The sequence below is a fragment of the Notamacropus eugenii genome, chromosome 3 (genome assembly GCF_028372415.1).
Source record: "Notamacropus eugenii isolate mMacEug1 chromosome 3, mMacEug1.pri_v2, whole genome shotgun sequence".
Taxonomy (NCBI): Eukaryota; Metazoa; Chordata; class Mammalia; order Diprotodontia; family Macropodidae; genus Notamacropus; species Notamacropus eugenii.
Window position 1 is genome coordinate 225004370 of NC_092874.1, and position 15515 is coordinate 225019884.

Consider the following 15515-nt stretch of genomic DNA (forward strand, 5'->3'; position numbering starts at 1 on the left):
CAGGTCTAACTATGGAACCCAGGGCAAATCACTTGACCTCTCTATAGTGATTAATTTTTTGAGTTGCTCAGAGTGAGACACTACAATCAGGCTGACACCCTTGCCTAGGAGAACATGCTGTGAGGTACAAAGTGCCTTCCCTTCAGTAGCTTCTAGTATGCAGTCAGAGATGGGACAGACACCAAGTACATTGATGCAGTGGCAGAAATAGAAATAACCCAAGAGTTATATGTGGGCAGCCCTAGAAATACCTGGCTGGAGCTGTGGACCAAGAACTCCCAATAGACCAAACTAAATATTAGTCTGTGTTCCAGAATTCTCTCAAACTGCAGTAGAAGTTTGAAAGCATTTGCATTGATGATACACACTGAAACTGTTGTTTGTTCTTTATTCTAGAAGAAGACCATGACATCAGGGATGTGATACCATGACATGCAAGTGAATTGGATTTAAGAGAGGGAGTCACCAGCCTCACTTTCTCCTCCAGAATTATCTGGGTCCAGTGGTAAGATATAAATCAGGATGACTAGAGATGGCTCTGGATGCAGTAAGAGACCTTGGCCTTTTCAAGCTAACATCATTAACCTTTACTGAAATGGACACTATAAGAAGGGGCTATACCTGGAGAATTGTAATTCACATTTCTACCATTTTATATTTTTGTGAATTTACATATCTAAATATAGATATATAAATAATTGTATTTTTGTGAATTTATATAATTCACATCCTACCATTCTATAATTCACATTTCTTCAAGATTGACAGAGCACTTTCCTGTGAGTACGTAGCTTAAAGAAAAGCCAAAAAATAGGCAATCCTGTGAATACTAGGACATAGTGTTTGGAGAACAAATCTCTCAACTCAGATGCCCAAGCAACATGGCCAGCAAGAAATTCACAAAAGTCAAAGGTATCAGATAGTCTGTCTGAGAGATCCTCCAGTTCAATTGCTCCCTTGTTTTGTCATAATAGGGGGAATCTGTTCCCTATCTTTGGCTCATGATTGTCTCTCCCCTTGGGCTAGGTCACTACTCTTAATGGGAATACACTCTCTACTTCTCTTTGTCAGTTTAGGCCTTTCTCCTTCAAAAGCAGTTTACAGCCCCTCCCCTTTTCCACTACCTACCTCCACCGGGAAACCTACTCAGATGAACTCTGCCTTGTTCCCTCGTTTCCCTTAAATTGCCCCGTTTGTATTTACCTATGCTTATAGAATAATAATGCTGAAAGATCGCATAGCCCAATAATCTCATTTTATAGATGAAGAAATTGAAGTCCAGAGAGGAAAAATGTTTAGTCTAAGATCACACAGTAAATTGCTGGCCACACTTAGGTATCCTGTGGCTTTGTAAGTATCCTTAAAACCTTTGCCACTTCTCTCTCTTCAGCTTGATTATAAGCCCCATCTAGGGTTAGGGCAAAGTCTTCCCCATATTCTCGGGATAGGCCTCTCTTTGTTCAGTCGTTTTTTAGTCATGTCTGAGTTTTTGTAACCCCATTTGGGACTGTCTTGGCAAAGATACTGGAGTGGTTTGCCTTTTCCTTTTCCAGCTCATTTTATAGATGAGGAAACTGAGCCAAACAGAGTTAAGTGACTTGCCCAGAGTCACACAGCTAGTAAGTGTCTGAGGCCAGATTTAAATTCAGGAAGATGAGTTTACCTGACTTCAGGCCCGACACTCTACCCACCGTACTGCCTAGCTGCCTAGGGCTCCCTAGGCATTGAGTAATTGAGAGATGTCTGCATTTGCCAGATAACTGTCTAGTTCCTGCTTCGCATTCCCATAAAGAATCCCCAAAGGAGAGAGACAAAGTCCTTCTTGTAGTCAGCTTGGCAAGTTTATTGGAAACACCAGAGAATGCAAAGAGCAACACATGTGTGCATACAAATAAATTCCTTCCTTTCTTTCCTCCCTTCATATCTTGACAGATCCATTCCTGAGGCCAGCAAGTAGCCAGAGGTCTCTAGCCATCAAGGAGAAGGGAGATAAAGCATCATCTAGAGTTATCCCTTGACTTCCAACCAATCATTTGGTCAAGGACCTTCCCTCTACCATCCTGAGATGTCATCCTTTCCAGGCATGACAAGCACAGCCCTAAAAAGAAACTCACTTGTAGACTTTAGGTCCTACAATGTCAAACAATGCAGCAAGAGAAATATAGCATCCAGCAGTCAGCATTCATACACATAGTGGACAGACATAGCTCCTGAGATAGTCACCTGGGGATAGATAACCCCAACCCTCCAAGCCCAAAGGGCTCTCTTTGAGGGAGATACCAGGCCCAAAGGAATCTAGGTTAGCAGAGACTTCTGAATCCAGGAAAGAGGGTCAAAAATTATTTCTTTTTTGCCTGAGAGAGAAAGGAAGCAGGGGGAGTGTGGATAAGAGAAACTTGTATTAAGTATGAACAATGACTTCTTCAAATAGAGGGAAACAGGGACAGGGATGAAAAATGAATGCCCTAAATCATAGGCTTAACGATTTCGAGTGAGAGGGTCATCTGGCTGAGATAACTAGAGGTCATTTAGTCCAAACTCCACATTTCCTGAACGAGAAAACTGAGACTCAAAGAAATAAAGGTTTTTTTAGCTGAGATTACATGGCTAGAACTTGTTGAGTCAGCATTCAGACCCAGGTTCTCTGAGTTCACTCTCAACTTCTGCTCCACTATGCTACCACACTGTCTTTTCTGTTTCTTTGGCTTTGAGAGACCATGCACACATTGGTTGGAAGTAGATTTACCTTCCTAAAGCTATGTATCCTGGGTGAATTGATTTTAATTTTCCTTCCTGAATGGGAGCTGATGGGAGCTGCTGGGGTTCCCAGATGGAAAGCCAGCCTGGGACAAACTGTGACTCCAGATAATTCACAAGATAGATAGTTCCTCTAGAAAAGGGAGAATTTGGGGGTTAATTTAGGGGCATCTCATCCACAAAGTCCACATTTAGGCCTTTCTGGGGACCAGTGTAGGAATCCTAAAGATGGTTTTCTCTCTCTCTTTCTTTCTCTCTCTCCGTAGTAGCAGATCCTGGGTTCTTCATTTAGTACTTGTTCCGGCGGGTTGAGGTAGTGGAAACAAAGTGGACTGAGGAGCTGCGGCCACTCTCCCGGCAGCTCTGGTTGCCGCTGCCACTGCTGAAACCCTCGGTGGGGAGACAGGGATTGCAGGGGGCACAGGTTTCACCAGTGATCACAGTGCTCCTTCCGCTGGTGACTGCTACATCCCCACCTTTGGCAGAGATCCTAGAACCCCGGCTCAGGACTGTGCCACACGAGCCGCCAGAATTCCGGGCACCCCCAGAACTCAGGAGCCCGCTGGTGGTACAGATGTTGCTGCCTCCAGAGAACCCAGACCCGCCTCGGGCATAGGAGGAACTGGAGACAAAAGGTTCTAGGCCACATATCACACCACCTCTGGAGCTGCTCACAGCTGGAGAAGGAAAGGGGTCATCAGGGAAAGGGTCAGAGGAAAATAACAACTTCTAGGACATACATATAGACAATGTACAATAGACAATGCCAGATCAAATTCCAAGCTCAGCTCTGTGAACTGGCCACTTAATATCCCTCCAGGTAAATGTGACTCATGCCCCACATACCCATACAGACTCACTCCCCCAAGGCCCTCTCTAATCAGGGGAGGCTGGGAATCATACGACCAAAATTCTATTGTCAGCTCAGCCCATAACCATTTTCTTCCCCAACTAGATGATTCAGGCCAGGCCAACCATAAGAGCAAAAATCCAGATAAATATTGGAAAAAGGAAAGTCTACTATTTCCAAATATGCAGTCATTTGGAGTTATTTCAGTTTAGCCCAAAGTGGAGAGTGTAAGAGGGTTGGGGAGGAGTAGGGTTCTGAATAATACAGATGATAGCGGCAATATAGACATGGGCTCTTTAGCCAGCCTGGGTTACCCTGGGTTGTGAGACCAGTGATACTCATGAGTCTTCTCAGATACTCATGGCACCTGCTTCTCTTCTAGAATTCCTATTTATTGCTATTCACTCATCTTTTGGTCATGTCTGACTCTCTGTGACCCCATTTGGGGTTTTCTTGGCAAAGATACTGGAGTGTTTTGCCATTTCCTTCTCTAGCTCATTTTATGGATAAGGAAACTGAGACAAACAGGATTGAGTGACTTACGCAGGGTCACACAGCCAGTGAGTGTCTGAGGTCAGATTTGAACTCATGAAAATGAGTCTTCCTGACTCCAGGCCCTGCTCTTTATCTACTGCACCACCCAGCTTCCCAACAATTCCTATACATAGCCCTCAAAGACTATGGTATTGGTCACACTTGGGAAGCATACGGTTTAGTAAGTATTCTCAAAGTATCCTCTCTTCCCAGCTTGATTATAAGCCCCTCCCAGGTGAGGGGAAGGTCTTCATCCCTACCTTACCAGGATAGAACTCTGCCACCAAACACCTACTAACGTTCTTTAACATAGGTCTCCCCACCCTTCCTACCTTCCCCTTTCTACCATGTTTATCTGAATCCTTTCCAGCCTTCAACTCCAAGTTCAATTTGCCATTTCCTTTATGAAGCCCCTACCTTGACCACTCCAGGACCTCTCAAAGATGTCTGTCTCTGAACTCCTCCAAAATTTATGCTTTGTATTGGTCATAACATAGCAAAACCTACTAGAGGATTTTTGTGTCAATAGTGATAAATACTTCACAAATGGATGGGCTGATGGGCCAATGTATTGGTTCTCAAGCATTTCCTTAGCTACATCCAGTATTCTTTGACCTGAGGAATCATTGTGCACTGAGCATTTAAATGGACAACAAAGTTCCTAGATGGCTCTATTGAAGAAGGTTAGATTTCAATTCAGCCTTTACCTCTAGCCAGCCACCAGGGGGTGAGCAGACCTACTTGCCAATGGACTTCCAGGTATCCTCCAGGGTTTTGCCCATACAGGGTAAGGTTTGTGACTTGTTAGAACAGGCCAACTATTTCTAAGCCCTTCAAATGCTTTGCACAAAGGCTTGGGGAAACCCTGGCCAGCTACAGGAAGACTTCTTATCCCTAGCCAGGTATTTAGCTCATCCCTGCACTAACCTCAGCCTTGGCAGGTTACTGACCCCAGTGTGACACTAAGCAAAAACATAGCAACTACCTTCACCACACCCACCCCTGCTCCACTCTCCCCGCCACCCCATCCCCAACCCCAGGAAAAAAAAAAGACAATTTTCTTACATATGTTCACTGGTCCAACACCTTCACATATCCTAAGGGGAGAAGGAGGAAAAAAGATGTCAAGTAGAAGAGACAGTGTGTATTTGAAAAAGTACTGAGCTGAGACTTACAACACTAATCCTGACTTAAGTTCTAATCTTGACTTGGATACTAATGAGCTGGATGATCTTGGGCAGATCACTGCCCTTCTCTGGGTCTTAGTTTCCTCATCTATAAAATCAGGGAGTTCTACTAGGTGATTTCTCAAATTTCTAGGACAACTGAGTTGATAATTTGGTCAATATTACTATCACTCTCAGAAATCACCAGTTCTGAATCAGGGGGACATTCCCCAAAGGGATTTCATCATTTGGGAAAACTCTTAAAGTAGGATAGCCTTAGAGTTGGAAGGAATCTTCAAGCTCTTGCAATGTAACTAACTTCCTCATTTTATAGATGAAGAAAATATATTTCACGGAGAAGCAATGGCTTGTCTATTATCAAAGAGCTAATTTGTGACCTCAGCAAATCAGAAAACATTCTTCTCTGCTGAAGTAGTCTACTTGTCTCTTCCTGAAGAGGGAATTTGTTTCATAGGTCCCCTATTAACAATCCTTTTCTCTGTCCACTGCCCCACCCTCTCTAGAAAGTTAGTCCTTCCCAAGATCTAACCTCCATCCTTCTTCTGCACCAGAGTTGCTCACCTGTTCTCTTCACCTTCTAGGAGTTTCCTGTAGGCAGTGATCTCAACATCCAAGGCCAGTTTGACATTCATCAGGTCCTGGTACTCACGCAGCTGACAGGCCATGTCCTGCTTGGCTTGCTGCAAAGCCCCCTCTAGTTCAGCCAGCTTGACCTTGGCATCATTGAGAGCAGCCTCTCCCTGCTGCTCGGCCTCAGCAACAGCAGCCTCCAATTTGGCTCGCTGTGGGTTGCAAATTGTACGTGAATATTTATTTGTCCCAAATCCTTGGGTTAAAGTCAAATAGCCTCCCAAAGATGTTGGGGACATGTTGGTGCACTGACCATTGGCATGGACTTTCCCAAGTGAGGTTTACAAAAATTGATGGTCTCTCAAAGGATGTTGCTAAGGGATGGAGTTAATCCCGTCTTCAGCTGACCCCTCTTTATCTCACCCCTCTCAAATCCAGAGCTGTGTCTCTGCCAGCTGGCATTTTCTTGTCCTACTTACACAACCCAGTTCCCCATCCCCTACACTTTTCCTCTTGTGCCACCTCTTAGTCTCATTCATAATGTTCTTCCTGTCTGGTATGCCTTCCCTTCAACATTCTTTCCTTGAGCATCTCAGTCTCCAGCACAAATCAATCATCAATCAATCAACCAACATTTACCAAACCCCTTCTATGTGATAGGTATTGGAGAAACAAACCAAAAATGAAATAAATTTGTCTTCTCAAGAAACGAATTCCCTTCCCTCTTCCCAACCCTGTTTTTCTCCTCCTATCTATCTCCTTTCCTGGCCTTCCTAAACCAGTCCCTTCAGTCAGTTGTTCTAGTTCCTCACATCATCCTCATGATTAAAGTTCAGAGCCCTAGGTAGCAATCACTAATTTGATATCTGTATGCAGACACAGGCATATCATTCTGTGTCAGTGACCTGTTACATCCCTCTACATCTTAGTAGGAGCTCCTGGGCTGGGCAGGGCAGGGCAGGGCAGGATGGAACAGGACAGGGCAGGGAGGGGCCTGTTTCTTGATTCCCTAGGCTTAATCCTCAGTGTTCAGAAAGGAACTGTGTACACACAGGAGACCAATGAAGGTGTGGCTAATTGGCTCACCTGATTTTAGAAAGTCTACCCTAAAGGGGAAAACCCTTGGATCTAACTTCCCTCTCCCTTTCCTGCATGACCTTATGCTCACCTGTGCCTTGGCATGATCAATTTCAGTCTTCAGCCTCTGGATCAGGCGGTTTAGCTCATTGATCTCATCCCGTGTACTCCGGAGATTGTCGCAGTGCACGCCGGCTGTTACTCGCATCTCCTCATACTAGAAGGGATAAGTCAGATGGAAGGCACAGGAGTCAAGAGTTGGGTCATCATCCTTACGGTGCTTTGTCAACCACCCACTCCCTCACCTCGATGACCTCAGAGTCCAGTAGGAACCCACACAAATAGACTGAAGAGGAGAAACTGGGGAGATTCCATTTCCTTTAAGCCTACTAACTAATAACAATAATATAGTATCTGCTATGTATTAGGAACTGTATAAAGCACTTTATAAAGAGTATCTCATTTGGTTCTCACAATAACCCTAGGAGATAGAGGCTATTATAATCCCCATTTTACAGATAAGGAAAGTGAGGCAAACAGATTTAGAGACTTGCCCAAGATTATGTGGCTAGTGAGTGAGGCTGGATTTGAATTTGGTTTTTGTCTTTTTTACCCCAGATTCCAGCCAGCCACCCACCTACCCTACACACATGGCTGAATGAAATTATCTTATAGAGAGGCCTTCAGTGGCTCACAGTAGCTCTTTTCAGTAGTTAAGCAGTAATCAATTCTAACTTTCCATCCAAATTGCTTCTCAGCATCCCCACCTCTTTTACCCACCACTGCTAAACCATCCTTTGTGGGGAGGAAAAACTGCTTTATATTGAAACTCAAGCCTTGCTCCTCCCAGCTAAGTCTTCTCTGAATTTACCTCCTAACTAGGGTGTGATGCTTCCTTTGAGCTAGCAGGGGATCCCCAAGGGACCAGGCCATGAGAGAGACAGTACTGGGGTTCCAGCTCTGAGAGTTACCTCCTGAAAAGTGCAAAAAGGTCATGCCCTCAACCCCTTTTATGCAGAAAATGGGGGGGGGGGCAGGGTCTTTTGTGGACCTGAGGAGCAGTTTGTGTGTTGGGCTGAATGAATCCTACTGATGGGACAAAACCATCTTATCTCACTTAAATTTCTTTATTTTTCCTTGATTAAGAATAGACAGTTAGGGCAGCTAGGTGGTGCAGTGGATAGAGTACTAGCCCTAGAGTCAGGAGGACCTGAGTTCAAATCTGATCTCAAATACTTGAAGCTAACTGTGTGACTCTGGGAAAGCTGCTTAACCCTCATTGCCTTGCCCCGCCCCCCCCCAAAAAAGTAGATGGTCAACTAGTTAGATAAACGACTGCCTAATGCAGAGTAAGCTAGGTGGTTCAGTGTACAGGGTGCTGAACTTTGAGTTTGGAAGTCCTGAGTTCAAATCTTACTTTAGAATTTTACTAGCTATGCAATCCTGAGCAAATCGCTTAATTTCTCTAGCCTCAGTTTTCTTATCTGTAAAATGGGATAATAATAATGCTTTTGCTATTGTTGTTATATCAAGTTTGATACTTCAAAGCTCTACATAAATATAAATAATATATTAATTATTAATTTATGGATATTATGCACTATTAAATATAATAGAAATAAATATAATGTACTTGATAAATAATGATAAAATAATGTTAAATAAGTATAAACAAAGCTCCATATAAATAGTAATTATTATTAATCACTAGTGCGGGTCTTGGACACAAGTTATCCTGATGCCAGACCACTCTGTCTATCACTCCACACTGCTTCTCATAAGACTAGACCACTGAATTTAGAGGACTAAGCAAACTAGGAGGTCTCAGTCTAGGAGGCTGATATCAGGACCTAGAGGTTCAGAGGTCAATACATATTTATCCAGTAGGGAAGGGAAAAACTTTAGGGGACAATTACAAAGGTCCAGATTTCAGGAGGTCTGTATCTGTATTCTTTACCCTTCCCTCCATTCATTGCCACCACCCCATCCTCCAGCACATATGCCCCATGGCTTCTGAGGGGTGATCTTGTCTAGTTCACCTTAGTCTGGTACCAGGCTTCAGCATCAGCTCGGCTTCGCCGGGCAATTTCCTCATACTGAGCCCGAATTTCATCAATTATGCCATCCAAGTCCAGGTTCCTGCTGTTATCCATTTTAACAATGACAGATGTTTCTGAGATGTGGGATTGGAGAATATTGATCTCCTGCACAAATCAATCATCAATTAGTCAACTAACATTATGAAACCCTACTATGTGCCAGGCACTGGAGATGCAAACCAAAAATGAAACAGTAAATCTCTATTCTCAAGACTAGAAATTTGCAACAGAAGCATAACCAGGGACTACTACCTTGCCTTTTGACATGCAACCTTGCTAGGAGGTTGAAAGACAAGATCTCATCAAGAACAAAGAAAATCACAGTCAACTGTAGTTATCTTCCCTAGGGAAAGGGATACTGATAATTCAAAAGAATACATAATGGCAAAATAAACCTTCTAACAATGTCTTCTATTGGAATTGGGAATTGTTTGGGTAGTTTGAGGAGACTGAGATCTGAATTGTGTAGGCAAATAATAAATCATCCTGTGCCCCCATTATTCTTAAGCTCTCACACACCAGTTGAACATGAGTAGATGGCCCATGGCCGTACTAGAGGCTTGAGAGAAGAATAACCTGTGCATAATCCACCCATTAATATTGGAGAGCTGGTTACATCTCAAGAAAGAAAAACCTTAGGAGAACCACAGAGTATGGGTAGTACATATTAACTCTAGAGGAAACACTCTCTAGACTCTTAGTCAATGCCATAGGCTTGATTTTGCTGTCTATGCCATATCAGGTAGCTGGTGAAGTCAGAGAAAGCCAGTCTCTTGGCTTAAAATTAGCCCTCTGGTCATGGGAAAATTTTCCAGTTGGCTATTGAGAAATAGGGTTTATTATAGTTATTTTTTATGTTAGTTCTATTTTTGTTTATTATAGTTCTAAGACTATAGAATAGACATTTACCTCCTCATACAGAGCTTTCAGGAATTCGATCTCACTGGTCAAAGCTTCCACATTGGTCTCCAGGTCAGATTTGTTTAAGAAAGCTGTATCCACATCCTACAAGAAGGAGAGAGGGAATGAAACCTATGCTTGCCACTCCCAAGAACTAGGTCCAGGGCTATAGAAGGTGGGGCAACCTGGGACTAGAAGGGTGGGAAGATTTGTCACTGGGTAGTGTTGCAGTAGGTGGGTGTTAAGGAAGCATAGGATGGAGATGCTGCTGCTGCTGCTGTTGCTGCTAGGACTACTACTACTACTACTACTACTACTACTACTACTACTGCTACTGCTACTACTACTACCACCACTACCACTACCACTACTAGTACTACTACCATCAGTACTACCTCCACTACTACTACTACTAGTACTACTACTACTTCTACTAGTACTATTACTATTACTACTACTACTACTACTACTACTACTACTACTACTACTACTACTACTCCTCTCCCTTAATGCTCAGAAAATTAGAAGAGGGGTAATTTTCCAAGATTCAGCTTTTTTCTTAATAGCTATATAAAGATCAGGGATGATCCTGAAAATCCAGATTTGGAAAGTCAAGTTAGCCAATTCCTGCCTGGCCAGAGATTGTGATGTCTGGATACGGTGGCTCTGGGATCCATCTTGAGGGTGCTTCGGTCCAGTATACAAAACATTTGTCTATTTTGCTGAGAGTCATCTCACACCTGCAGCTCTCACTTACCTTCTTCAGAGCCACAAACTCATTCTCTGCATTGGCCCGCGATACTACCTCCTCTTCATACCTGGGTTGGCAAGCACAAGGAAACTGAATTATTCATCCTGGACCAAACCAAGGCCAGTTGCTTGTGATTCTCCAGAATGACCCCTTTGGTCCAGGCAATCTGTCCCCTACCCACACATCTCCTATATCAACTACAAGCCCTATCACAATTTATACCCCTGTCTTGAGACACTGTCTCCCCATCCTTCTTCCCCTAGCACGGTCCCTTTCTCTTTGTCAGCCTTGCTCCACACATTTTCCAGGAAGCCCTCCCTTATTGGCCTTGATTGACCCTTTCCAGGATTAAATGCTCTTTAAATTCATCTCCCCCACTCCAGTGCTAGTTGCTCAGTTTGAATTAAATTCATTTGCACAAACAAGTTGCCTTGACTTCTAGTCCTGAGTTTTGTTCCCTCTCCCCCCGTATTAAGCTGAGAGAACTCCTCGAAAGAGGAGACCACGTCTCTTTTCTCTTTTCCTTTCATTCTTTCACCTCCCTGAAATACCCAAGACAAGACCTTGTACTCTAGAGGAAAACAGCAATGTGGAAGTGAGGGGACCTAATCATCACAAATTAAAAAACAACATTTCTGAGACTGTTTTTACAACCAGCAATGATAGTCTTGGACAGAGGATTTGGAGTTAAAGGACCTGTTCTCATGTCTCAGCTTGGCCACTTGGTAGCCAACTTTCCTGATTTATAGAATGAGAGGATTGGAACTGATAAGGTCCCTTTGAGCTCTAAATCTTGGATCCTAAGGACTTCTTCAGCTTTAACAGTCAAAGAGGTGGGGAAGGGGAAAGGGAGCCCTAAAGCCATTGTTGGGTAGCCTTGAGCTATATATACATATACGTACACATACATTCATACATACATACCTAGTATATACAAAGTTTCCCTCCAAATTCCTTTTATTTTATCAAAGCAGAGTTTGGAGTCTGAAAGCTATCTAAAAGACAGGTTAACTTTTAAGTTTCTTTGTTTGAGGCATTGCTTTGATGTACTTGGTCACAGAGTACTCAATGCTGAGTCTACTTGTTTTCAGATGAACCAAGTTCCAGAAAGGTCTCCTCAATCAGATTTCTACAATCCCAGAATACTCAATGTGAAAGGAAACTTGAGGGACCAACTCATCAAGCAGACCTGTGCCGTTATCCCACCAGTAGCAAAACCTCCTGCCCCACCTTTTTTCCCCACTAGGAGTCACAGACAATATCTCTTCAATTCCCTTGCTAATGGTTTCCTTTTCAAGAAGTCCTCCCTAACCCCTCACCCCAGTCCCTCTAGTCAGAGACTTCCCACTTGGGATCTCTAGGCCCTTTTCAAACTCACTTCTTCTTGAAGCCCTCGAGGACATCCTGCATGTGGTTCCTCTCAGCTTCCAGCCTGCCTCGGTCACTGGCGACCACATCCATCTGCCGCCTCAGGTTGTTGATATAATTCTCAAAGAGAGGCTCCAGGTTGCTCCTCACACATCTCTGGTCTTGGAGGAAGCTCCACTTAGTCTCTAGAAGCTTATTTTGCTGTTCCAGGAACCGAACCTAAACCCCACCAGGCAAAGGAACAAGAACTAGGATGGTCTCACCTGTTTGTCTCAGTTGGCAATGATACATTTTTGCTTTCAACACCTTACTGTCATTACTACCTCCTTGGTTCATTTTTACTCCTAGCCCAATAGGAGGTTGGAGACCATTACTTCCTTATAACCAAGATCAGTTGAAAAGAAAGGACCTTACAACTCAAACATTTAAGAATGGCCTTCTTGGGAAAGGTTAGCCAGCCAAGAGTTAAAGAGAAAGGGGGCAATGGTGGTGATGACTCTACTTGGGCTCTTTGACATTGGTCTAGAAGGTCACGGGGTCCCTCCTCAGGATAAAGTAAGGATGCACATAAAGTAGAATCAGTGGGAAAACTTTCTGGAAGTTCAAAAATACCCCCCAGAGTCATATAGAGATGACCCAGAGAATTGTTTCATATTTAAGGCTATCCTTGACCCAGAAACTGCTCCCTGCCATGATCAGGGACAGTTCTAACTTGACTCCCCTTGCCCATGATTATTTTTAATATGTTAGGCACATTCTCACCCAGAAATTCAAGCTGAATCTGTACTTCTCTGAGTGAAACGAAGCTGTAGCTTCTCTTTTTCATGGTCTAAAGTAACTTTTTTATTCAGGCCATGAAGAGCAAGTTTTCATTTGTTTGTATTTCTTCTGAATGGTCTGGTTTGGCCACCTAGATGGCTCTAACGTGGGTGATCTCAGACAAAACAATTAACCTCCATGGGCCTTCGTTTCCTCATCTCTAAAATAAAATGGCCTTTGAGATGTATAGCTCTATTCCAATGTTTCCACTTTGGGGAAGGGGAAGTAGAGACTCTCTGCACCCTATAAAATGATATCATTCAGACCCAGAAAGACTTCCTCCAAATCCAGACCACTGAATCAATGCTAGTTTTTTTTGTAGACAGAATTATTTAAATCTATGCCTCAGTCCTCCCCTTCCCTCTATGCATACAGGCATAGCCCTAGCTTCAGAAAAACAAGTAACACTCAAAACATCCATAGAAATAAGAAGAGAAAGACCCCTCAAGGTCATTCTGCGAGTCCGAGGCAGTATAGTTTCCTTCAGATCCCCAAGGTCCTTTGGGTCTTGCCATACAAATGATCATTGGCAGGAGGGTAGCAGGAGTTAAGCCACTCCATGCACCTCAAATAGTCTGTGCCAATTTTCTGCTTTTGGCATGAAAGATGGCCAACAGTATGGCCTCTTGTGGTAGAGAGACAATTAACATTCATTTGGTAATCCTGGCCTCAGAGAATCAACTAGACAGATGTGTAGATACCTTGTCAATGAATGAAGCAAACTTGTTGTTCAGAGTCTTGATCTGCTCCTTCTCATCCTTCTTCACTCTCTGAACATTGGGGTCAATCTCTAGGTTGAGAGGTGTCAGCAGGCTTGGGTTGACAGTAACAGGTGTGATAGAAGAGGCAGCTGGGCCTCCGATTCCACCAACTCTGTACCCGAAACCAGGTCTGCCAAACCCATGGCCAATACTGCCACTGGGCCCCAAACCAATGCCACTTCCAAATCCAAAGCCAATGCTGTTACCAGCCCCAAAGCAAGACCCGCTGCTGGATCCAAATCCAAAGCCAATGCCACTGCCAGTGCCAAAACCAATCCTGCCACCAGATCTAAAACCAATCCCAGAGCGGATGGGGTAAGAGCTCACTGCCACCCTTTGGGGTGAATAGGATCCAAAATTGCACAGACTACGGCTCCCAAAACCACCAAAGCCCCGGAAGTTGGCACCACTGTGGCAGGAGACAGAGTTGGCCTGATAACGGTTCAGATTCTGAGGTGCCACTGCAGAGCAGGAGCTGAAATTGCCAATGCGGCGGCCAGAGCTGATTCGAAAGGAGCGGCAGGACATGGTGGCTTCTAAGTTGGGAGCAGAGAGTGACCAAGGAGCAATGAAATCAACTGGTGCTAGGAGTCCCTGTGGAGCTAGTAGGTCCTACTCAACCCTTTTATGCATTTGGGGATCTGAGGTTTGGCCCCATAAAAACAGAAAAAAGCCATTTGTTGGCTTTTATGAGCTTGGGTTGTTAGCAGAAACTCTTCAGGCCTATAACCTCTTTAATAGTGAGCTAATCAGAGGCACACCTATTTCCATCTTCATTATGGCCTATAACATCAAACCCATAAACATTAAGAACACATAAACATTACAATCCTATTTTCTCCATAAGCACACCACAATTGCCCTTATGGGGACATTAATGGGCTATAGTTATAAAACCAATAGAGCTGTTTTCTGTGAGTGTGGCTAACCACTGAAAAGTTAGAATGCTAACTGATTTGAGCGAAATGACAGGAATAAAAGTATCTATGTAGTCATGGCCTGATGAGGAAAAAATGGGGGTGAGAACAGGCAGTAAGGAAAGGTTGAGTCTATACACCCCAAAGGGAAAGAGAGAGGTGCTCCCAGTTCACATTAATGCGTCTCTAGGGGGCAGACCAATTATTCATTCAATTCTCAAAAGTATCATTTGGATAGTTGAATTTAAGGAAAAGGGAATTTATTTAGCCTCAATGAACCCTTTTGGTTGTCCTTATAAAGCTTGATTACTGACAAATCTCTAGGTCACTTAGGTCAGTGTAGACACATTACAGATGTGACACACTCAACAGATTCATGCATTCACCAACCCTGTTAGTTCAACAAATACCTACTATGTATAAACCATCAAGTCATCATGGTGGAGGATCTAAAGCTCAAAGGATGCCTGTCTTTGGCGAGCTTACAGTCTAGTTGGGAAAAGGATGTCTTTGGGGAACCTCTATTGGTGTCATCTTCATGACACAAGGTGAAGGGGAGATATGAGGTAACAATTAAATTCTTGGGTATCTGAAGCTGCTGGACCATATAATTCTGTCCTTTTCTCTCCTCCCTCCAAATCCCACCTCCACAGCTTTTTGGATCCTGAATTATTGACTTATCTACAATGATTGATTGAACTAGAGTGGGAAGAAGCCTAGAAACACTTGGGTGGAAAGTAGAATATTTAATCAATTGCACAGATATTTCCAAACTTAAAGATGTTTAGTATCATCTGAATGACTGACTTTTTTGTTTTCTATTTTGGTGAGATGAAGGTGAAGTGTTATTTTCTTTTTACTGAAAATAATTTAATCCAATAATCGTTTATTGAAAATATAATTCTATTAAAGTTATTATAAAGTT

At 43.4% G+C, this 15515-nt stretch overlaps 1 protein-coding gene across 1 annotated transcript; it reads right to left on the reverse strand.

Annotated features, from left to right (window-relative positions):
• Positions 1–1819: 1819 nt before the first annotated feature.
• KRT84 (keratin 84) lies at positions 1820–14256 on the reverse strand. The gene is made up of 9 exons (XM_072654735.1): positions 13614–14256; positions 12104–12312; positions 10732–10792; positions 9984–10079; positions 9015–9179; positions 7067–7192; positions 5890–6110; positions 5207–5238; positions 1820–3434 (listed from the first exon to the last, which is right to left on the reverse strand). Exons 1-9 carry the CDS (start codon positions 14199–14201, stop codon positions 3046–3048), a joined length of 1887 nt encoding a protein of 628 aa, XP_072510836.1. The 5' UTR covers positions 14202–14256; the 3' UTR covers positions 1820–3045.
• Between the last annotated feature and the right edge of the window lie 1259 nt (positions 14257–15515).

Excerpts from the sequence above, each read along its gene's own strand:
- KRT84 (XM_072654735.1), bottom strand. The coding sequence starts at position 14,201 with ATGTCCTGCCGCTCCTTTCGAATCAGCTCTGGCCGCCGCATTGGCAAT. Across the intron at positions 12,313-13,613 it reads TTGCTTCATTCATTGACAAG|GTTCGGTTCCTGGAACAGCA; the intron begins GTATCTACACAT and ends GGTGGGGTTTAG. Across the intron at positions 5,239-5,889 it reads CTAGAAGGTGAAGAGAACAG|GATATGTGAAGGTGTTGGAC; the intron begins GTGAGCAACTCT and ends TTCTCCCCTTAG.